Consider the following 23,451-nt stretch of genomic DNA (forward strand, 5'->3'; position numbering starts at 1 on the left):
CGGCTGATTTTTTGTTTGTTTTTTTAGAGAAATTGACAGACTGGTCCTAAAATTCATATGGAAATTCAAAGGACACAGGATACCCAAAATAATCTTGAATAAGAAGACTAAGTCCTTGGGGCTGGCCCCGTGGCCCAGTGGTTAAGTTTGCACGCTCTGCTTCAGTGGCCCAGGGTTTCACTGGTTCAGATCCTGGGCGCGGACATGGCACCGCTGTCAGGCCATGCTGAGGCGGTGTCCCACATGCCACAACTAGAAGGACTCACAACTAGATAAAAAAATATACAACTATATACTTGGTGATTTGGGGAGAAAAAGCAGAAAAAAAAAAAAGATTGGCAACATTAGCTCAGGTGCCAATCTTAAAAAAAAAAGTCTTCTAATTCCTGATTTCAAAACTTACTACAAAGCTACAGTAATAAAGACGGTGTGGTACTAGCATAAGGATAGACATATCAAATCAATGGAATAGAATCGAGAGTCCAGAAATAAACCCTTAATGTCACTGACTTTAGAAAAGAGGGTCAAGACAATTCAATGGGAAAAGGATAGTCTTCAACAAATGGTTCTTGGCCAACTGGATATCCACATGCAAAGGATGAAGTTGAACCCCTTCTCAGGCCATACACAAAAAAGTTAACTCAGTGGATTGTAGACCTCAATGTAAAAGCCAAAAATATAAAGCTCTTAAAATGTAGTAGCAAATCTTCATGACATTGAGTTAGACAATCGTTTCTTAGATATGACACCAAAAGCACAAGCAACAAAAGAAAAAATAGAGATATTGGACATTATCAAAATTTAAAATGTCTCTGCTTCAAAGGACACCATCAAGAAAGTGTAAAGACAACCCATAGAGTGGGAGAAAATATTTGCAAATCACATATCTCATAAGGAACTTATACCCAGAATATACAAAGAACTTACGATTCAATAATAAAAAATAGAACACCCAATTTAGAAACAGGCAAAGGATTGGAATAGACCTTTCTCTAAAGAAGATATACATATGGCCAAGAAACACGTGAAAAGCTGCTCAGCATCATTACCCATCAGGGAAAAGTAAATCAACCCACAGTGATACCAGTTGGCACCCACTAGGCTGGCTATAGTAACAAAAGACAACGAGAAGTGTTGATGAGAAATTGGAACCTTCATACTCTGCTGGTGGGCGTGTGAAATGGTGCAGCCACTCTGGAAAACAGTCCGGCACTTCCTCAGAAGATAAAACGTGAGTTACCGTATGACTCAGCAGTTCCACCCCTTAGGTATATACCTAAGAGAAACGACAACACGTCCACACAGAAACGTGTACATGAAGGTTCATAGCAGCCTTATCCGTAATAGCCAAAAAGCGGGAGCAGCCCAAATGTCCATCATCTGGTGAAGGGGTAAATAAAAAGTGGTATATTCATACAATGGAATACTTTCAGCGGTAAAAAGGAACGAGGTGGGGCCGCCCCCGTGGCCAAGTGGCAAGTTCACACGCCCTGCTGTGGTGGCCCAGGGTTTCACGGGTTCGGATCCTGGGCATGGACATGGCACCGCTCATCAGGCCACACTGAGGCGGCGTCCCACATGCCACAACTAGAAGGATCCACAACTAGAATATACAACTATGTACTGGGGGGATTTGGGGGGGAAAAGCAGAAAAAGAAAAAGGGAATGAGGTAATGAAACATCCACAATGTGCACGAACCTTGAAAACATTGTGCTAAGTGAAAGAAGCCAGTCACAAAAGGCCTTGTGTTGTATGATTTTGATTTACATGAAATGTCTGGAATAGACAAATCTGTTAGAGACAGTAAATAGATTCATGGTTGCCCAGGGCTGGGAGGAAACGGAGATTAACTGCTAATGAACAGGTTTATTTTTCTTTTTTAGTGAGGAAGATTGGCCCTGAGCTAACATGTGTTGCCAGTCTTCCTCTTTTTGCTTGAGGAAGATTGTCACTGAATTAACATCTGTGCCAATCTTCCTCTATTTTGTATGTGGGATGCCAGCATAGCACGGCTTGATGAATGGTGTGTAGGTCTGCACCTGGGATCTGAACCGTGTCATAGTGATAGGCAAATAGACCTTCTGCACTGCACAAATTAAATCGTAATCTTTAGACACAATCTTCTACTTCAAAAATTAGCAATTATTTCAAGATGTTCACGCCAACTGTCTTCGTCTGTTCGGGCTGCTGTAACAAGATCCCATAGTGAACAACAAACATTTCCTTCTCACAGTTTTGGAGAGCGCGAGGTCCGAGATCAGGGTGCGGGCAGAGTGGGTGTCTGTGGAGCCCTCTCCCTGGTCTGCATACAGCGGCCTTGCTGTACCCTCACGTGGTGGAGCGAGCGCTCTAGTCTCTTCCTCGGATGAGGACACTAATCCCATCACAGGCTTCACCTTCCTCGCCTCACCTGGACCTGCTCACCTCCCAAAGGCCCGCCTCCTAATGCCTCACCGTGGGGGTTAGGGTGTCAACAGGAGTTTTGGGGGCACTCAAACATTCAGCTGTAACACCAGTTTAGCTTTGTGTTTTCTGCTTTTCACATGGCCAGTGGTATCACTGCATTACATTACATGGTAGATGGTAAACGTTGACAAATATTCCGAATAAGTTATACATTTATTATCAACTTTCTTGAGAGCTGGAAATGCAGTATTTCATGTTCGATTCACTGGGCCTCTGGCCTCTCCCAATTGCAGTCCCTTTGGCTCTGATTCTTGGGCTAACCCTGGTAGAATGATAGGTCTTCAGTACTGATGCAGACCCTGAAGGGAGGAAACCCCACGAGCCTGAGAATGCAGCTTATGTTTATGACAAGGTTAGGGGACAAGGGTTCTCCCCAGAAGTCCCCTCACATAGAGTTGTGTGGCTCTGGCATATGGATAAAGGGACTGGAACCCATCCCCTGAGGCTGAAATTCACATGAGGGCTTCTGAATATTTTGTCCGGAGTCAATGGCCGGTCCCTCACTGGACGTCATGGTCAGTACGCCCATTGAGAACTGTCTGAGCAGGTGCGATGCTGTGATGTGCTGGCTGGACGCACTCATGGTCCCATGGAGTCGCATCCATAAATTCAGCAGGAAGCGTGAAGGGGAACTGCCTATATTCCAGAGCCTGCGCCTGTCAGGGGATTGGAACAGTGCCCCATCCAGGCGAGAAGAAGGTACTCTCCTCCTTCAAGGATTTCTACAATGCTGTTCTCAGTTTCACAGCCCCATCTGGAAGGTGGAAAAAGATAGTAGTGCTTGTCAAATCCTTGTGGGCTGTTGAAGTTTCAGTAAAAAAGCGGCCAATCCATCAGCACTGAGCATTAGTGACTGAATTGTTGCCACTACTGGCACTTGGTCTGTGACACTGGATATGGCTAATGTCTTCTCTTCAGGATCCATTCAGGCCCATGTGCTTTCACCTGGCAAGGCGTGCAGACACATTCTCTTCCTTCCACTGGCTTATTTAAACTCCCCCTGGATTATTCCCCCAATGGGTCATCCAATTATTAGAACAATAATATCTGATGACAGATGTCCAAACATTTCATAACAGTAATGAAATTAAGCAGCATATTCTGATAGTGGCCACCACGGAAGCAAATGCTCTGACCTCATGCCGTCCAAGCAGAGCTGGACAGAAATGGACAGGTCTCGAGTGAGGACAAAATCCAAGATATAGCCTTCAAATAATCTTTATGAGGGGCTAATTAGGTAGGTTCCAAAGGCATTTCACAACTTGTGTAAGACAAAGTGTTGGCTCGTGGCGCCCAATCAGGAAGGATAAAGGCTTCCATTATGACAGGCTGAGGCCAGCACATCTAAATCTGGAAATTCTATTTAATCCTCCATACCAAGTTATCAGACAAACATCTAATGTGAAAGGAGCCTCCCGAAGTAAAGAGCTTTGGAAGTGGTCTGGGCAGCAGTAAATCCAGCTGTGCTTTCAGGTCCCTCTCCCTTTCAAACCCTCAGAATTACAACGTCAGTAATAGTCACAGAATAATTAGAGGCTTTGGCATTTAGATACTGTTGTATTTGTTTGAGCTTTGACCTTGATCCCCTACCGCACAGTGCACACCCTTTGAGCTAATCTATTGCTAGACCCTAAGAGAGAGACTGTCTCATTTAAGAGGAAGCTCTAATTCTCTGATCCAACATTTCCATCCTTAATAAGCTCTTTCTGAATTGGAACCACAAAAATTGGGTCACATCCAAAACAGAGCTCTTGTGATATGATATTAGAAGATCCATTCAAAGCCAAGCCTGGTCCCCAAGGCCTTAGCTATGTTCGTGAATAAGGAGCTGTTCAACCTTTAGGCACGGAGACTATCTCAACTGCTTTACCCAAATCAATGGCTCTCTGGAGCCTTGTGTACAAGACTTGCCCCCTGATAAGAAAGCATGACTCAGTAAGTGGAGTGCTGTGGCCATCAATCGTTATGATGGTAAAGTAGTTGTTATTTAAAGTTCTTTTAATGTTACCTGTTCTTATGGGGAATGTCACAGTATATCATTGCGGTTTTAATTTGCATTTAGGGGTAATATAAATCTTTCACAACCAGCTTTATTGTGCAATTGACATACAATGAAATTCACCAATTTTAAGTGTATAGTTGATGCCTCATTCTCATTTGTGGTCAATTACCTCCTGAACTCTGCTCCTAGCAACTGCTGCTGTGCTTTCTGTCACTATTAATTTACCTTTTCTAGAATTTTATATAAATGGAATCATAGAATATGTAGACTTGTTACCGGCTCTTAGTTAATATCAGCCCTGATATTGGTTCCCCTACAGTGGACTTGGCATGTATGGGGTTAAAAGTAAAAACCTGCATTCCTAGTTCCCTTGGTCTTTAGTTACACTCATATGTAAATATTTGTTTCTTTAGCCTCTGACTCCCTGAGCTTTACAACTGACAAATAGAAATGGCAAGCAATAAGATATATTGGAGTATATGAGGAAGCCATTTGGTATAAACCTAATTCGGCCTGACTTTGTTTTTTCCAAAGGGGCCTGACTGTGGCTGTTGAGCACGTGTTGCATATCTGCTTTAAAACATTTACTATGGCAAGAACAAATGGCCTTAAGATAAAGGTGCAACTTCCCCCAACATTGGCATTTCCTTAGGGATAAGCATCTTTCCTTAGACTAGGAACTGATTGCTGCACTCACCTTTGAGCACCCAGCTCACCTGTGACCACCCAGCTCGAGACAGCAGACCTGCCACCCTGCTGTGTTCACTGAGACAGCAGACCTACCTGCTGTTTCCATCAATTGCTGTGCCGACAGAGCAGTCTCACGACTATTGTAAAAGGGACATTTCAATCATATGGGAAACATCCTGTTTGGGGGTATATAACCAGTCTGTACACCTCACTTCTTCGGTGCCCTTTCTTCCTTCGGGAGAAAAGGCCCCAGGCCATGGTCCTCACATTTTAGCTCAGAATAAACTTATCCCAAATTTTCATTTATAGATTGATTATGGATTATTTTCGTCGACACAACCAAATAGAAGTTACGAATTGTTAAGGCCCAGATGGCCTCAGGCTGGCCTCCCACTACAGTTGTGGCTATCCCAGGACCTTGAAGTTCTTGTACAGAGAAACTAATGTCCAGAGATTATCAAGAAACTGAAGCTTCCCAGACCCAACTCGTTGGCTTTCTGATGCCAGTGCACCTTCCACCATGGAGCTAAACAGCCAGGGACGCTCATCTGAGAAATCCTTTGTCTCCTCTGCTGGAAGCAGCCCCAGACACAGGCCATGGGAAAACGCTGACCAAGAAGGCCATGGTCCCCTTCCCCTATCTAAAATCCCAAATAAAAACCTCTGCCTGTTTCTTAACAGGGAGCAAACAATTTTGGGGGCAGTAGCCCTTGCTTTGCTCCCTCTGCCTCTGCCTCTGCCTGGCAAAGTAAAGCCTTTCCTTTTTCTCCCAAGACTCTGTTCTCGTTCTTTGGATTGACATCAGGATCAGAGACTGGACTTTCGGTAACAGACTTTTGTGTCTGGCTTCTTTCTCTTAGCACAATGTATCTGAGATCCACCCATGTTGTTTGTATCAGTAGTTCATTTCTTTTTATTCTGATCATCTTGTATTCCATTGTATGGATATACCACCCTTTGTTTATCTGTTCACAAGTTGACTGGTTTCCAGGGTGAGGCTTTCATTGAATGAACTGCTGTGATCATTTGTGTAGAAGTCTTTGAACATACGTTTTTATTTCACCTTGGTACACATCTAGAAGTAGGATTGCTAAATTGCATGCCAAGTGTACTTTTAACTTTATTTTTAAAGGGCCAGAATGACTTCTGGATTCAGCAAGAGGAAGTAGACATACTTTTCCTCATTCCTTCTGCTGAGTGCAAATAAAACCTCTGGATATTATCTAGAACACAAACATAAGAGGACCCTGAAAGATGGAAAGAAGAGGCCAGACTGGCTAAGGACCTCAGGACCCAAAGAACGACAGAGGGAGTTTCCTGGGTTTTCTCTTTGCCTCACATATGCCAGAGTTGAAGCCGAAGAAGCCATAACCTGGAAATGCCAACTCACCCAGACAAAAAAGTCCCCCTCCAAAGCCTGCCTGCTCTAGCCAGAGAACCAGCAAAGGGGCTGCCTGGAAAGCCAGAAAAGTTTAGGAAATAACTGCGTTACTCCAGCCAAACGCCATAGTATAAAAATTGTGACACCTTTCCCCACCCTACCCCAGTACCACCCACGCCAGCAAATGCTGAATGGGGAGCCTAGACTTCCCCCCTTGCCAGCCTGTAAGGAAGCACCCCAAACCCCTGATGGAGTGATGTCAGAGAGGATGAACAGGGAGCTGGGACTTTCATCCCCACCAGGCAGTAATGAGGCCTCCCAACCGCCACCCCCCAGCACCTGAGTGTCAGTGGAGCCCACATGGGAGCCTGGATTTCCACCCCCACCTTGCAGTAACGAGGAGCCCTTCCCCTTCCCCACTTGGGCGGTGTCAGAGGAGCCTGGTGGGGAGTCAGGACATTCATCTCCACCCAGAGGTAACGAGGTGACCCACTCCCCTGCCCCAGTGGTGTCCACGGAGCCCACATGGGGAGCAGTAAGGAGGCGTGCCTAGCCAGGGAGGTGTCAGTGGAGGCCTAGCGGGGAGCCTGAATTCCTACCCCCACCTGGCAGTAATGAGGCCCAGCGTGAGAAGAAACCCACTAAAAGAGAAGGTTTAAATAGGATTAAGTCTCATAACATAATAACCAAATGTCCAGGTTTCAATAAAAAATCACTTCTCATGCAAGGACCACAAAGGTCTCAAACTAAATGAAGAAAAGACAATCAGTATATGCCAATCCAAGAGGACAGAGATACTAGAATCATCTGACGGAGATTTGAAGCGCCATCATGAAAACGCCTCGGTAAGCAATTACAGACATGCTGGAGACAAATGAAAAAATAGAAGTCTCAGCGAAGAAAGAAAAGATACAAAGAACTATTTGGACATTTTGTTTTATTTTTATTTATTTTATTTTGTTTTATTTATTTGAGGAAGATTAGCCCTGAGCTAACTGCTGCCAATCCTCCTCTTTTTGCTGAACAAGCCTGGCCCTGAGCTAACATCCATGCCCATCTTCTTCTACTTTATACGTGGGATGCCTACCACAGCATGGCTTGCCAAGCGGTGCACAGGTCTGCACCCGGGATCCGAACCAGCGAACCCCAGGCCACCGAAGCAGAATGTGCGCACTTAACCGCTGTGCCACAGGGCCAGCACCTGTTTGGACATTTTAGAACTGAAAAATACAACAAAATAAAATACTTGGTGGAAGGGTTCAGTAGCAGAATGAAAGGGGCAGAAAAATGAGTCAATGAATTGGAAGAAAGCATAATATAAATTACACAATCTAAACAATAGAGTGAAAATAGACTTTTAAAAAAAAGAGCAGAGTGTCAGGGATGGTGGGACTAGAAGAAATGATGTAACATCTAACATTCATGTCATCAGAGTCCTGGAAGGAGAAGGAGAAACAGGAGAGGCTTAAAAAGTATTCCAAGAAATAACGGCTGAAAACTTGCCAAATTTCACATTAAACCTACACGTTCAAAGAGTGAAACGTACTTCAAACAAGATAAACACCCAAGAATCACACCAAGACACATGCGGGTCAAACTTCTGAAGATGAAAGACAACGAATAAAATCTCAAGAGCAGACAAGAGAAAAGATACCTATAAGGAAAAGACAATTCAAGTGATAGCAGATTTCTCATCAGAAAACACGGAGGCTAGAAGAATGTGGCACAACAATTTTGCAAATGCTGAAAGAAAAGAACCATCAACCCAGAATCCTACACCCACCAAATATATTCCTCTGGAATGCAGAGGGAATCAAGACATTCTCAGATGAAGAAAAACTAAGAGACTTTGTTGCCAGCAGTTGTACCCTAAATGAATGCCTAAGAAAGTTTTCTCTATGAAAAGAAAATGGTAAAAGAAGGAATCCTGGAACACCAGGAAGGAAGAAAGAACACGGTAAGCAAAATATGGGTAAATACACTAGGTTTTCCTTCTCTTAAGTTTTCTAAGTTACATTTGATGATTGAAGCAAAAATTATAACACTGTCGGATGTGGTTCTAGAGGCATATAGAAGAAATATTTAAGACTATTATATTATGAACAGTGAGAGTAAAGCAAGGGAAAAGGAGGTAAAGTTTTTACATTAAAGTTAAGCTTGTAAAATGATGCCACCCATAGATTGTTTATCTAGAGTGATCTTTAAAAAGCTACACAAAGAGTTATCCTCAAAAATACTGCAGTTATGGGTTGGCCCCGTGGCCAAGTGGTTATGTTCACGCACTCCGCTTCAGCAGCCCAGGGTTTCACCAGTTCAGATCCTGGGTGCGGACATGGCACCACTCATTAGGCCATGTTGAGGCAGCGCCCCACATACCACGACTAGAAGGACCCACAACTAAAATATACAACTATTTACTGCGGGTATTTGGGGAGACAAAGCAGAAGAAAATACTGCAGTTAAATCAAAATAGACTTCTAAAAAAAAAGTTCAATTAGCGTACAGGAAAGCAGGAAAAAGAAAAGAGAGAAACAAAAAACAGAGAACAAAACAATAAACAAAATGGCAGACTTAAGCCCTAACACACCAATAATTACATTCAACGTAAATGTTCTAAATATGCCACTTAAAAGGCAAAGTTTGGCAGAGTGGATTAAAAAAATTGACCTCACTATATGCTTTCCGCAGAGACTCACTTCCAATATAGTGATATAGGAAGGCTGAAAGTAAGGGATGAAAAAGATACATCATGTGAGCATTAACCAAGAGAAAGCGGGAGCCAGCCCTGATGGCCTAGTCTTAAAGTTTGGTGCACTCTGGGTCAGTGGCTCACGTTCAGTTCCAGGGCACAGAACCACACCACTTGTCTGTCAGTAGCCATGCTGTGGCAGTGGCTCACATAGAAAAACAAGAAGAACTTATAACTATACATGACTGTGTTGGGACCTTGGCGGGGGAAAAGAAGAAAAAGAGAAATATTGGCAACAGATGTCAGCTTAGGGCGAATCTTCCCCTAAAAAAAAAAAAGAGAGAGAGAGAGAGAAAGCAGGATTGCCTATATTTATATCTGACAACGTAGACTTCTGAAGAAAGAAAATTATCAGAGAGAGTGGAGGACATTATGTAATGATGGAAAGGGTCAACCCAGGAAGAAGGTACAGCAATCCTAAATGTGTAAGCACCAAACAGAGCTGCCAAAATATGTGAAACAAGGCGTTGGCCCCATGGCCTAGTGGTTAAGTTCAGTGTGCTCCACTTCGGCAGCCTCACTCAGTTCCTAGGCACACACCTACACCACTCGTCCATGGCCATGTTATAGCAGTGACCCACATACAAAGTAGAGGAAGACTGGCAATAGATGTTAGCTCAGGGTGACTCTTCCTCAAGAAAAAAAAAGAAAGAAACAAAAACGGTGATAGACCTGAAAGTAGAAATAGACAAATCTACCAGTATAGCTGGAGATTTCAACACCTCTCTCTCAACAATTGAGAAAACACCTATCCAGAAAATCAGCAAGGATATTGAAGAACTCCAAAGGACCATCAGGCAGCAGGATCTAATCAACATTTATAGGACACCATCTGACAGCAGCAGTGTCTTGACTACATCAATGGCACCTCCAGGTGGTGATATTTTACTATAGTTTTGCAAGATGTTGATGCTAGGGGAAACTGGGGAAAGGCTACCAAGGATCTCTCCGTATTATTTTTATAATTGCATATGAATCTAAAATTATCTCAAAAATTAAAAAGTTTAATTCAAAAGATGAACAGCTGTACTTTACTTATTTAAAAGTACTCCGAGCGGTTATATATGTTAATCTCTAGTCCTAACTGTCGGTGTCGCAATCCAACGTACACATCAGGATAGATGAGGAGAGGGCTGATGGCCACTCTGAGTTTATTATAACCAGTGTTTCAATATATACATAGCTTACATCTGTTAAACATACACAGGTGTTCTGGATGAAGTAATTAGCGAATGCCAAGAATTCTTAGTGATTTCTCAAGGAGCCCTCCCTCGGCCTCTGTTTTGATATTATCATGTTATTGCTGTGCTTGTATATTTTCATCTCAGAGCAGGCAAGGTCTCCTAGGCAACGGCCCCTCCTGCTCCTGATATCGATATTGTGTCTCCATCTGTGCCCCCAGGCGACCGCGCCTGTCTTAGGTTGCCTTGCCCTGGAGGTCTTACCCGTCATTGGCTGACTGGCCTTCTCACCTCTGGGTCACAGTTTGTTGGCAAGCCTTTTCCAGTGATTATTAACCCTTCCTGCGTCAGGGGCGGCTACACTAACTAAGACCTGTGGTTAGAATGCGCACAACATAATCTCAGACTTCAAAACTCTGTCCTGATGGTCTAGTGGTTAAATGTTCAGCGCTCACCGCTTGGCAGTGTGGGTTTGCTTACCAGTCGTGGAACCACACTACCTGTCTGTCAGTTGCCATGCTGTGGCAGTGGCTCACATAGAAGAAGAGAACGTCTTACCACTAGCACAGACAACCATGTGCTGGGGCTTCAGGGAGAAGAAAAAATAAAAGAGGAAGATTGGCAACAGATGTTAGCTCACAGGGAATCTTTCCCTGCAAAAACCCAAAAAACCAAAAGCTCTAACTTGATTGATTCTAGCAAAAAATCATCACTAGATGAAACCATAAGATGAAAGATTGGTGGGGTATTGTACAGTTTAGCACATAAACTCACTGCTTGATCTCAGCGTTACTGGGAGTGGGTCAACCAGGCTATTTGTGCCTCCTTGCTATGATGCTTCAAGAATCACATAGCACCGCTGATGAAGTATAACACACAAAAAAAGAAAAAGAAAAGAGAAAGAAGCTTAACTAGAATGTGGCCTAGCCTTTAGCTCTAACTTCCATTTGACGAGAATTATGAGGGGATAGAGGAGCAAGTTGATTGAAACAGTGACCATGCAAACAGAACGGGAGACACTCTAGACCAAGTGATGGGTCTCTTCAACAAGTAAATGCATAGAAAAGTTTAAAATGAGACTTAAGAAATATAACAACCAGATACATTGTGTAAATCATGTTTGGATCCAAATTCAAACCAAGTAAACTGCACATTTTTAAAACAATCACAGATCTTTGAATATGGATGTCGTATTAGGTGACACCAGAATTGTTAATTTTGTTAGGGTGGCAAAGGCCTTGTAGTTATGCAGGAAACTGTCTATCATTATTACTCATGCACACTGAAATATGTCAGGATAACCAGTATCTCCAGTACAATGTTGAATAAAAGTGGTGAGAGCAGACATCATTGCCTGGTTCCCAATCTTGGGGGAAAGCTTTCTGATTTTCACTACTAAATGTAATGTTAGCTATAGGCTTTTCCTATATGCTCTTTATCAGTTTGAGGAAATTTCCTCCTCTGCCTCGTTTGCTGGGAGTTTTTTTTTTCTCTTCATGAATGGGTATTGAATTTTGTGACATGCTTTTTCTGCATTTATTGAGATGATTGAATGGACTTTATTTTTTCTCCTTAGTATAGTCAATTGTATTGACTGACTTTCAAATATAAAGCCAACCTTGCATTCCTGGGATGAATCTCACTGAATCCTGATGTATCTTTTTATATCTGACTGTATTCATTTGTTAAAGGATTTTTGTGTCTAGGTTCATGAGGAACGTTGGTGTGTAGTTTTCTTTTCTTTGTCTCCTTTCGTATCTGGGTCGTGCTGGCCTCATAAAACCAGTTGGGAAGCAATCCTTCCCCTTCTACTTAGTAGAAACATCTGTAAGAACTGGTACTTTTTCTTCCTTTAATGTTCGGTAGAGTTCATTAATGAAGGCATGTAGACCTGGGGTTTTCCTTGTGGGAATGTTTTTATAAATTAAGAATTCAAAGTCTTTAATATATACAATGTGATTCAAGTTATCTATTTCTTTTTGAATGGGCTTTGGCAGTTTGTGTCTTTCAAGGAATTTTTCCATTTCATCTAATTTATCAAATTTATTAACTTAGAGGTATTCATAATATTGTCTTATTATCATTTTCATTTCTGTAAGATTTATAGTGATGTCTCTTCTACTGTTTCTGAAATAGAGAATTTGTGTCTTCTTGCTTTTATTCCTGACCAGTCTATCTAGAAGTTTATCAGTTTTATTGATCTTTTCAAAGAAACTGCTTCTAGTTTTATTGATTTTCTGTTTTCTATTTCATTTACTTTAGCTTTTATCTGTATTATTTCCTTCCTTCTAACTTTGGGTTCAATTGGCTATTCTTTTTTCGGTTTATTAAAGTGGAAGCTTAGATCACTGATTTGAAACATTTCTTCTTTTATAATATGTCCACATAGTGCTATAAATTTCCCTCTTGGCACTACTTTAGCCACATCTCACAAAATTTGACATGTTCTATTTCCACTTTCATGTAGTTCAAAATATGTTCAACTTTCCCTTGTGATTACTTCTTTGATCCCTGGGTTATTTAAAAGTGTTATTTAATTTGCAAATACTTGGAGATTTTTCCAGAAATCAGTCATTCTGTTATTGATTTCTGGTTTAACACTAATATAGTTGGAGACATCCTTTGTACCACTTGAATCTTTTAAAATTTATTGACTTGTTTTATGACCCCAAATATGGTGCATCTTGGTGAATGTGCACTTGAAGAGAATGAATATTCTGCTGTTATTGGCTATTCTATTAATATTAATTATGTTAAGGTGATTAATAGAGTTGTTCAAGTCTTCTATGTCTTTATTGAGTTTCTGTCAGTTATGAATTACTGTTCTACAATTACAGTCATGTGCCAAATGATGATGTTTTGGTCAACTGCAGACCGCATGTATGACAGTGGTACCATAAGATTAGTACTGTGTAGCCGAGGTGGGTAGGACACTACACCATCCAGGTTTGTAAGTATACTTTACGATGTTTGCAGAATGACAAAACTGCCTAATCATGCATTTCTCAGAACAAACGCCCGTCAATAAGCAATGCATGACTGTATGGAGGGCGCAGTGTTGAAATCTCCAGCTACAATTGCATGTTTGTTTATTTCTTCTTTAGTTATATCAATTCTTTTCACTTATTCTGATGCTCCATCATACGTGCATACACCTTGAGGAGTACTACGCCTTCTTGATTAATTAACCTCTTTGTTATGAAATTTCCATTTGTCTTTGCTGGTATTCTTTGTTCTGAAATCTACTTTGTCTGATATTCATATAACCACTCCAATTTTCTTTTACTTAGCTTTGTCAAGGTATTTTTGGTCCATCCTTTTACTTTTAACCTATCTCTGTTTATATATTTCAGTGGGCTTCTAGCACTTACCATATAGTTGGGTTTTGCTTTTTTTATCCATTCTATCTCTGCCTTTTACTTGGGAGGTGTTATATCATTTATATTTAATGTAATTATGGTATGATTTGCTTAAATTTATCTTGCTATTTGTTTTCTACTTGCTCCATCCATTCGTTTCTTTTTTTATCTTTATCTGCCTTCTTTTGGCTTAGTTCAGTATTTTTTTATGATTAATTTTACCTCTACTGTTGCCTTATTAACCATAACTCTTTGTTTCATTTTTTCAATGGTTGTTTTAAGGTTAATGATTTACATTCTTATCACAGTCCACCTTCAAATAATAGTACACCAGTTCACATAGACTACGAGAACCTGAAAGCAGTTTACTGCCATTTCATCCCATTTCCTTTGTGCTCTGGTCTTCATATATTTTACTTCTATCTTTGCTGCAAACTACCTTTTTAGAATAAACAGCAATCCACCATTATTATTTTTTCTTTAAACAGCCAAATATCTTTCTTTTTCAATTTCTGTGTTAATATATGATATACATGTTGTAATTTCACCCTTTATAGTGGACAGGGCTGAAAGTTTTGATGAATGTGTAGTCATGTAATTACCATCACCATCAAGATATGGAACAGCTCCATCACCCCACAAAACTAGCAGTGATTCTTCTGTCCTCCTACCAGCAGCCCCTGGTAACCACTGATCAGCTTCTCTTCACTGTTACCTTGGCAGGAGTGTGGTATAAGTGGAAACACACAGTATGCAGCCTTTGGAGAAAAGGCTCAACAGTTGAGATTCATCCATGTTACTGTGTTTACCAGGAATTCACTCCATTGTATGAATACAGCACAGTTCATTTACCCATTCTGCCGGTGGGGGACACTTGGGTGGTTTCCAGGTTTCGAAAGTTACAAATAAAGCCTCTATAAACACTTGTGTGTAGATGTCTGTGTGAACATAGGTTTTTGCTGAGTCATAGGGGAAGCGTATGTTTAACTTTATAAAAACTCAATGATCTGAAAAGGTTACACAGGAGAAAAAGTCTTTTATATTAACCCACATGTTCACCATTCCCAGTACTCTTCATTTTGGGGGCTGTAAATCTGAATTTCCTTCCCTCTAAAGAACTTTTTCAAATATTTCCCATGGCAAAAGACTGCTCCTGGGAATTCTCTCCACCTTAGTTTGTCTGAACATAGTCTTCATTTAGCCCTCATGTTTGAAAGGCGTCTTCGCTTGGACACAGAATTAGAGGCTAACAGTTCTATTCCTCTAACACTGTAACATGTCCTTGCACTGGGACGCAGGCTGGAGCTTTCCGCAAGTGCCAATGAGAGCAGCACAGAGCCGACCTCTGGGAGCGCACGGCAGCTGCACAGCCTCGAGGGCCACCACTCCTGAGCCAAGGCTTCATTTCAGGACCTGGAGCACCTGGGAGAGCCCCCTCCCGGAGGGCACAGGGACCCCGGGACAGTTCAGGCGCCAAGCCAAGGGAGGTGGGGAGACCTGGCAGGGAGTCCGCGGGAGTCCCAGCCCTCAGCCTTGGGTGCCCTGGCAACTCTCGGAACAGGCTCACCCATCCCGGCCTTGCGGCCAAGACCCAGGTCACCCGCCCGAGGCCACAGCCCTCCGGCCCTTACACGGTGGCAGCGCAGAACGGCCTCGAAGCTCGGCGGGAGCCGCGGGGCATGGAGACCGCGCACATTGTCTTGTAGTTGAACTTACACTTACTCGATGACTCAGCAAAAACCTCTGTCTGCCCCTCGCTCCCCCTGGCAGCCGCCCCCAGCGCCCGTGGGCGGGGCCGGCGCCGTCTGTTAAAGCAGAGCCCGGCTCCGGGGCAGGCTACTGTCACCTACTGCTGAGCCGTCTCCCCTGCTGTCCGAGTGTCTTGCCACCGCCATGTCCCGGCTGCTGTCTACGCCGCGGGCCGCCTCGGCCGCCGGCGTCCGGCCCGCCACCGTGCTGGGCGCTATGGGGATGGGGACCAGCTTGGACGCGCCCGCCAGCGCCGCGGCCGTGCGCGCCTTCCTGGAGCGCGGCCACACCGAGATAGACACGGCCTTCATTTACACCGACGGCCAGTCCGAGACCATCCTGGGCGGCCTGGGGCTCGGGCTGGGCGGCGGCGACTGCAAAGGTATGGCCTGGTCCCAGCGCCCAGCCCCTGACCTCCTCCCGCACCGTGCAGCGCTGACCCGGCCCCAGCCGTGCACCTGCCGCGGTCAGGACCGACCCCTTTGCCCCCTCCCAGGGCGCCATGCTCCCCTGGCCACCCCGCAGCTCTGTGAACCCCAGCTCCTCAGGCCTCATCCACATTTAGACCCGATCAGCCGGCCAGGGCTTTGTCCTGATTCCTTTCCTCTGTTCCCTTGGAGAAGGCAGCCCAGGAGCTTCCCTCCAGCAGCGTCCCATCTCTGGTCTAGCCGAGACCGACTTGGCTAGCCCTTCTAGAGGGCACTGCATTGGGTCTGGCGCTGTGCAGTCCCGGCCCCCGTTCCCGTGCCTGGCTTGTGCCCCGTTCCGGGCCATCTGCAGCAACCCTGCCCTTACCGCCCTGGCATTCCCTGGCACAGCCCGGATCAGGATTTGGGATGGGCGGGCAATCGGCTTCCTCCCTGCTCTGGGCCGTAGGCTTTTCTCCGTGGAGCTCTGGGTGCCCTGTTTGGTTGGCAGTGCCTCTGCCTGGCGAATCTGGGAGTAGGGGTGGCACGGTGACTAACCTCCCTCTCTGTGCCGGCCTCCCTCTGGGGCTGTAAAAGGGAAATTGACACTAACGGGATCCAGGGAGCTCAGATTCTGGAGCTGGCTGAGGATGCCGGCAGAGGGAGCACTTCCTGGGAGGGGCTGTGGAAGAAAGCTCAAACAGGGAACCTTGGACCTTGAAGAACTGATAGGAGTTTGCCAGGAGTAAGAGGTGAAAGGGCATTCCTGCCTGTGGGCGTGGGCAGTGGGTGTGTGAAGGCGGGGAGATGTGAGTGCCCAGGGTGTTGGAGCAGGTGGGTGTAGCTAAGTGGGGATGGTGTATGGGGGAGGGGAATGTCCCTCCTCCACCGTTGGCCACTTGAACTGCTCAGGACTGGACCTGTGCCTGGGGTGGGCTCAGCAGTGTTACTGGCTATTATTAGTGTCAATTAGCGCCCTGGCCAGTGCTCTCAGAGGCTCTTGGCCCTTTCTCCTGGGAGAGTCCTGCTCGGTTTGTCCTGTGACTCACAGCATGGCACATCGGGAACGAAACGGGAATGTGCATGCCTCTCGGTGTCTCACTCTTTCTAGATCACCTGCTTGCCTCTCCGTGACAACTCTGATCTTCTTTCTGCTTATTTTTTCTTCTGCAACCCTCCTTCAGGCCTCAGCTGGCTGGGCCCGGATCCTTAAACCTCAGGTTCGATTCACATCAGAAGGGCTGGGGGCCCAGGCTGAGGAGGTGGTGGGATGGAAAACTTGCAAGTGAGTGGTCCTCAGCCTGCGCCCTCCCCTGTGTCCAGGAGTCGACTGCCTGCCCTTTGGCCTGCGAGCTGACTTTCTGAGCATGAAAAGGGCAGGGAGGGCCCCTGTCACCCACCAGTGGCATCACCTCGCTGGGGGGCATGGAGAAGAGTGCTTAGTCCCCGACTCCCATAGGTGGCAGAACCCAGGCCTTTTCTCTGTGGGACATTGCTCTAACGCATCCCTGCCTTTCCTTCTCTGGTCCTGAGAGGAGGCCTCTTGCACGTCTTCCTGAGTTCCTGCGCAGGCTCTCCCTGCTGCTCTGCCCGATTCCAGACCTGCCCTGGGCTTCTTTGGGCTTCGTTCAGGGTCATCTTTCAAAAGTGCTGAGCTGACCACTTAGCTCCCTGGCTGAAAAGAGCTCAGAGGCTCCCCATGGCCCCCTAAAGTCCCGATTCCCCGGGGTGCCCTCAAGACCCTTGCACCCGGCTGGCCCCTTCTGTTGCCTGGCGTCCCCCTGGACCAGGTGTGCTAGATCCATGGAGTCTCAGGCCTGGCTCCTCACAAGCCAAATCCTTGCCTCCGGGGAGGCCTCTGACTTCCCCTGGGAGACTCAGACTCCGGTTCTAAGGAAAGTCGTCCCTGAACTCCCGGCGGGCCTCACGACTCTGGTCTTGGCGCCTCTGCCCCCTGGGGTGTATCTCTGCCTCGCTTACTGTGTAGGTGCCCTTAGACAGTGAGTCCTCGAGGGCAGGGACCCAGCGCTGGGTTCCTGTAGGTCTGGTGCGTCCATCTGCCTGGTGGCAGTGATACTGTTAGCACGTTATAATAATGAGCACGTCCTTCCGCATTCTCATCAATCATCGGGACCTCTCTATGAAATAGTACAATTGTCCCTCAATTTACAGTTGAGGGTATTGAGGCTCAGAGAGGTGAAGTAACTTGGTCAAGTTCACAGCGCTAGTAATGGCAGAGCTGGGACGTGAACCCAGGTCCGTCTCAACCATTACACTAGACCCTTCGCAGTGTTTGGTAAACTGGCCTCAACTTCCATCTCTCTCCTCCCAAAGTGAAAATCGCCACCAAGGCCAATCCGGTGGGTGAAAATACCCTGAAGCCTGACTGTGTCCGGTTCCAGCTGGAGACGTCATTGAAGCGGCTGCAGTGTCCCCGGGTGGACCTCTTCTACCTGCACCTGCCGGACCACAGCACCCCCGTGGAGGAGACGCTGCGCGCCTGCCACCAGCTGCACCAGGAGGTGAAGGCGGCCCCCTGAGCTTCGGAGGAGCTCTGCTGCTCTCCTTGCCCTGTCACTACCCAGGAGAGTGAAGCTGGGGACAGACCCTTTCACGAGGTCACACCCCGGTCTCCCTTGCAGCTCTCCTGGGCTGCTGTGGGATGTAACGGCCGTCTCTCCCTGGCAGGGCAAGTTTGTGGAGCTGGGCCTCTCCAACTATGCCGCCTGGGAGGTGGCTGAGATCTGCACCCTCTGCAAGAGCAACGGCTGGATCATGCCCACCGTGTACCAGGTGAGGGCCGGGCTGCGGAGGCCTCCGTCTCAGGGCGCCTGCTCATCCTGGGGTCCCTGCACCCCTCCGAGTTCCCCTGTGCCATCCACATGGCAGCCCCTCCCCTACTCACAGCCTGCAGGTGGCTCCCAGGTGGCCCCGGGATCATGTGCAAGCTCCTCAGCCTGGCCAGCAGGCACCTGCTTGCTCCGGCATGAGCTCCCCTTCCCGCCTGCATGGGCCCCTTGTGTGTCTCTCCTGCTTCCTCACCCTGCACCTCAGCCTGGAGCACTGCCCCCTCGTCCCCTGGCAGAAGTGCTCAGGCTCACTGGATGCTTCTCTCCCTCTTGAAGCCTTCCCCACCCCATTGGAGCCTGTCATGTCAGGCTCTGCTTGTCTCCTGCTCATTCGTTCAGCACATGCTCGGGCAGCTGCTTGGAGCCAGGCACTGGTCACAGAACCTAGCAGTGTGTCGTCATTGCCTCTGTTCTCGAGGATCCCTGTCTACGCTCTACCTCACTATTAAATCCTCAGCGTAGGGGCCTTGTGTTTTGGGCTCCTGGTTAGAAGTCCGATGTCCAGCCTGTCATCGGTGCTCAGAAATGTTGGCTGAATGAATGAATTTTCCTTGGGCACTAGCCCCCTCCCCCACCACCACTAAGTATGTGCCCTGATTGTCAATATCCTGGGATTGTTAGGGTCTGACCTGAGGTTCTCCAAGGAGCAATTTGGGGTCCCACCTCTGGGCATGGGCACCCACTCCACCTGGTCCTTATACATGCAGGGCTTGTACAACGCCCTCACCCGACGGGTGGAGACGGAGCTCTTCCCCTGCCTGAGGCACTTTGGACTGAGGTTCTACGCCTACAACCCTCTGGCTGGTACGGGCTGCAGTGGGGCAGGCTCCCCTGGGGGAGGGCGTTCCTGGCCCTGTCCTGTGTCTGCCTACTCCTGACCGGAAATCCAGGTCCAGGACCTGGGAAGCAGGGCGGGTGTGACCAGAGGCTGGGCTGTCTTCCATCCCTCCGGGGTCTCCCACCATCCCCCCCCAGTCCAGAGCAGCCTCTGGGTGCAGTGCGGGCCACCGGGTCTGATTGCAGCCTTTCCGCAGGGGGCCTGCTGACCGGCAAGTACAAGTATGAGGACAAGGACGGGAAACAGCCTGCGGGCCGCTTCTTTGGGTATAAGTGGGCTGAGTTCTACAGGAATCGGTGAGCTGGGGGTCTGCATCAGTGCAGGAGGTTACCTGGGTCCCCTTAGCATGACATAGGGCGTCCCTGGGGCTGCTTTCTTGGGGCCCCTGCATTCCTATCTGTTTGACTGAGGCCCCTTCCCCTCCCTGAATATTCTGTGTGTCTCTGGGAGGGATTAGGGGCCTCGATTGGGAATGTGGAGCCTGGGCCTTGTGCCAGGTCTGCAAGCCTGTGTCTCTCCCTGGGAAGACTCCCCCTGCCCACAGCGGGAGGGGACCTTGGATTGGAACCTGGGAACCCTGGGTCATGCTACCACCCCACAACTAGGTGGCCCTGTCTCCTTGGGCCAAGGAGTCTAAGTTTTGTAAACTCTTGGCAATAAAATTGTCCTCAGTGTCGAAAGGGATAGGCGAGCTGCCCTGGAAACAGCGTTCCTCCTTCTTTTTCACTTTCTAAATTCTGAAAAGTTTATCAAAGTAACACAGTGCTTGTTCCCAGGGAATAGCCTCCTTTCCACATGGCGCTCCTCAGAGGGACGATTCTAGATTCTTACAGCTTTCTTCCCTCTGGCATCTTCTCTCTAATAGAGGAGAGCAACAAACCAGGCTTCATGCGAGAGACTCGATGCGAGTTAGTGGAAATGGCCGCGGGCTTTTGAAGCGGTGGAGTGTTTGATATTTGGAGTCTCTGTGTGTGCACAGCTGTGATTTAAATCCTCATCCAGCCCCCACATCCCCCAAGAGTTTCTGGGAACAGCAGCCAGGTTTAGGGACCGTCACTCTAAGCAGTGTTTCTCCAGGAGCTTTCACACCACCAGGGCCTGGGCCTCACGCTGGAGGATCCAGGCTGATGGTTTCCACCTTGTCTGCTCGTCAGTTTATAAAGCATCATCAGGTCCATTATCTCCTCTATGAGTCGCATTCAGTTTCTGGGGCTGGCATGGCATGTGTCCTTTCCTCACTGAGCAGGTCAGAAAGTGAAGGCAGGTGGCTCAGCCGAGGCCAGAGCCAGGACTGGTCGAGGGTCCAGTCTGTGACCGGGGCTCACAGATGTGGTGCTGTAGCTGCTCCTGGGTCCTGATTCAGGAGTCGCGCTGTTCACATCTGGTGAGCACGATAAGTGTAAGGGTTCTTGCCCATGGCATCCCCTCTACTCCCACCACCGGACTGCAAAACAACAGCCTGATGAAGGGCCCAGAAAGCCACCTGCATTCTGCCAAGCAAGGCAGTGAAACCTCCACGAGGAGACGCTGCCCCTCAGTCCCCAGGTGGCTCCCTGGACTGGCCCCATGGTACTGACCCGTGTCCCCCTCCCCATCTACGCAGCTACTGGAAGGAACCCCACTTCCAGGCCATCGCCATGATGGAGAAGGCCCTGCAGGCTGCTTATGGACCCAGCGCCCCCAGCATGACCTCGGCCGTCCTCAGGTGGATGTACCACCACTCCCAGCTCCAGGTAAGCCCATCGTCCCTGCAGGCTCGGCTCCCGCCGTTCCCTTTTGGAGGGTGGAGGGGGACTGGAAGCAAGGAGAGGCTCCTAATTATTGGGGGACTTCTGAGATTACTCCTTTTCCTCCTCTGCACTTTCCCCATGGCATAGGTCTCTGGGTGGAAATCCTGTTCCTAGAGAAGTTTCTTAAGTGCCACATTAGACACATTCTTGCTCCTATTAAGTGTGGTTATCCCACTTCTACATTTGAGGCCACTCGCTCACAGACACTTCTTCCGTTAGCCAAGTCCCTCGGCTGCCTGTGGTAGGGCGTGAGCACAGCTGTGACTCTGAACCCTGCATGCTGTTGTCCACTGGCATTAGTTCTGTCCCTGGCTATCCACTCTGTGCCCCTGATGGGGATGCCCCCTCTCCCTGCCGCCCCATGGTTCCCTGACCCCTTCGTCTGGCCCGCACATCATATACCAATGGCTGCCCTTTCTTGAGCACCTGTTAAGTGCCCGGCCTGAACCAAAGGACTTCACCAAATTCTAATTCCTGGAATCACCCTGCACAGTAAAGAAGTCTGGAGCTCAGAGAGCTCAAGTAAGCAAGCCACGTCTACCCAGCTGCCAAGAGGCTGAGGAGAGTAGCTCTAACTCAGGTCTGTCTGCTGATGAGACTGTGGCGGCACGGTTTAGAGCTGTCTGAGGGCAATACACGTTCTTTCTGGAACAATAGAGGGCAAAAGCAGACATCAGATCCCTGCTCTTGGCAAGGCCATAGCTGGCATGGCAAGTGTGTTTCTGGAGTCTCTGTGCATTAGTGTCCTGACCCCTGGCCGTGCCCCTTTGCAGGGTGCTCACGGGGACGCGGTCATCCTGGGCATGTCCAACCTGGAGCAGTTGGCACAGAACTTGGCAGCGGCTGAGGAGGGGCCCCTGGAGCCGGCCGTTGTGCAGGCCTTCGATGAGGCCTGGAACCTGGTTGCTGAGGAATCTCCCAATTACTTCATATACTTCTGAGTTGAGGTGCCCCAGGGCACCCTCTGCCTGTCACCTCTTTCGTCCTCTCGCCCTGGCCAGTTCTGGCATTAAGCAATTTAGCCTCGTCTTTCCGCATCATCCCTGTTCACGAGCTGTCTACTGCCTATATTCTTGCAATCCTCACAGTTGCCCTCCCATGTGAAAAGGCAGGGGCTGCGATCTACTTGTTTCCTGTGTGAATAAAGCAGCCTCTCTACCTGGCCGCAGCCCCAGCCCAGAGGGAAAGTGGTGATTTGTTTCCTCTGCTGCCCGCAGCCCGTCGCCTGTCTTTCCCGAGGGCTTGGGGAGAAGGGGGCAGGAGTGGACTCATCTTCAAAGGGCAGAGGCAGTGGGTGGGGCCTCCCCAGCCTCCTGTCCTGAAGCCAGCCTGATCCTGACAGCAGGGCTGCTGGTGGCCCTCACTCTCCTACACATGACAGAGAAAGGGGGCCACACAAGCACTGCGACGTGGATCTTCTCTCCTTCAGAAACGCCCTCACTGAACATTTACAAACAGATCAGCTAGGGCAGAAACCTACCAGCAGAGTCAGCACCGAGAATAAAACCTCCCAGGGGGCTGGCCCCGTGGCCGAGTGGTTAAGTTCGTGCGCTCCACCGCAGGTGGCCCAGTGTTTCATTGGTTTGAATTCTGGGCGCGGACATGGCACTGCTCATCACACCACGCCGAGGCATCGTCCCACATGCCACAAGTAGAAGGACCCACAATGAAGAATATACAATTATGTACTGAGGGGCATTGGTGAGAAAAAGGAACAAAAAAAAAGAAGAAAACCTCCCAGGACGCTGGGTGACATTTTGACACACACTCTCCACTTCAGTGGTGGCTTCGCTCTTGTCTCAGCTGAAGCCTCCTGTCTTCTAGTCCCCTGTGACCCTCAGCCCTGGCTTAGGAGTGTGTGCGTGTGCACGTGAGTAGGGCAGCCAAGTGCAGGCAGGGGGCCTGTTCTCAGCAAATCCCCATTTCCGGCAAGGGGCACCGAGGGCCAGAAGGGAGAAGGCCCAGCCCTGCTGGCTGCTCTCATGTCCC

At 47.8% G+C, this 23,451-nt stretch overlaps 1 protein-coding gene across 3 annotated transcripts; it reads left to right on the forward strand.

Moving 5' to 3' along the window:
- Nucleotides 1-15,358: 15,358 nt before the first annotated feature.
- Nucleotides 15,359-22,636, forward strand: AKR7A3 (aldo-keto reductase family 7 member A3). 3 transcript variants are annotated; one of them, XM_070260858.1, is made up of 7 exons: nt 15,359-15,960; nt 18,320-18,507; nt 18,674-18,778; nt 19,542-19,638; nt 19,869-19,968; nt 21,276-21,405; nt 22,236-22,636. In XM_070260858.1, exons 1-7 carry the CDS (start codon nt 15,723-15,725, stop codon nt 22,401-22,403), a joined length of 1,026 nt encoding a protein of 341 aa, XP_070116959.1. In that variant the 5' UTR covers nt 15,359-15,722; the 3' UTR covers nt 22,404-22,636. The 3 variants fall into 3 exon arrangements, with proteins under 3 accessions (XP_070116959.1, XP_023491379.2, XP_070116961.1); XM_023635611.2 differs by lacking the exon at nt 22,236-22,636 and adding an exon at nt 21,961-22,118; XM_070260860.1 differs by lacking the exon at nt 22,236-22,636 and adding an exon at nt 21,956-22,024.
- The last annotated feature ends 815 nt before the right edge of the window (nt 22,637-23,451 follow it).

The sequence above is a fragment of the Equus caballus genome, chromosome 2 (assembly GCF_041296265.1).
Source record: "Equus caballus isolate H_3958 breed thoroughbred chromosome 2, TB-T2T, whole genome shotgun sequence".
In the NCBI taxonomy this organism is placed as follows: Eukaryota; Metazoa; Chordata; class Mammalia; order Perissodactyla; family Equidae; genus Equus; species Equus caballus.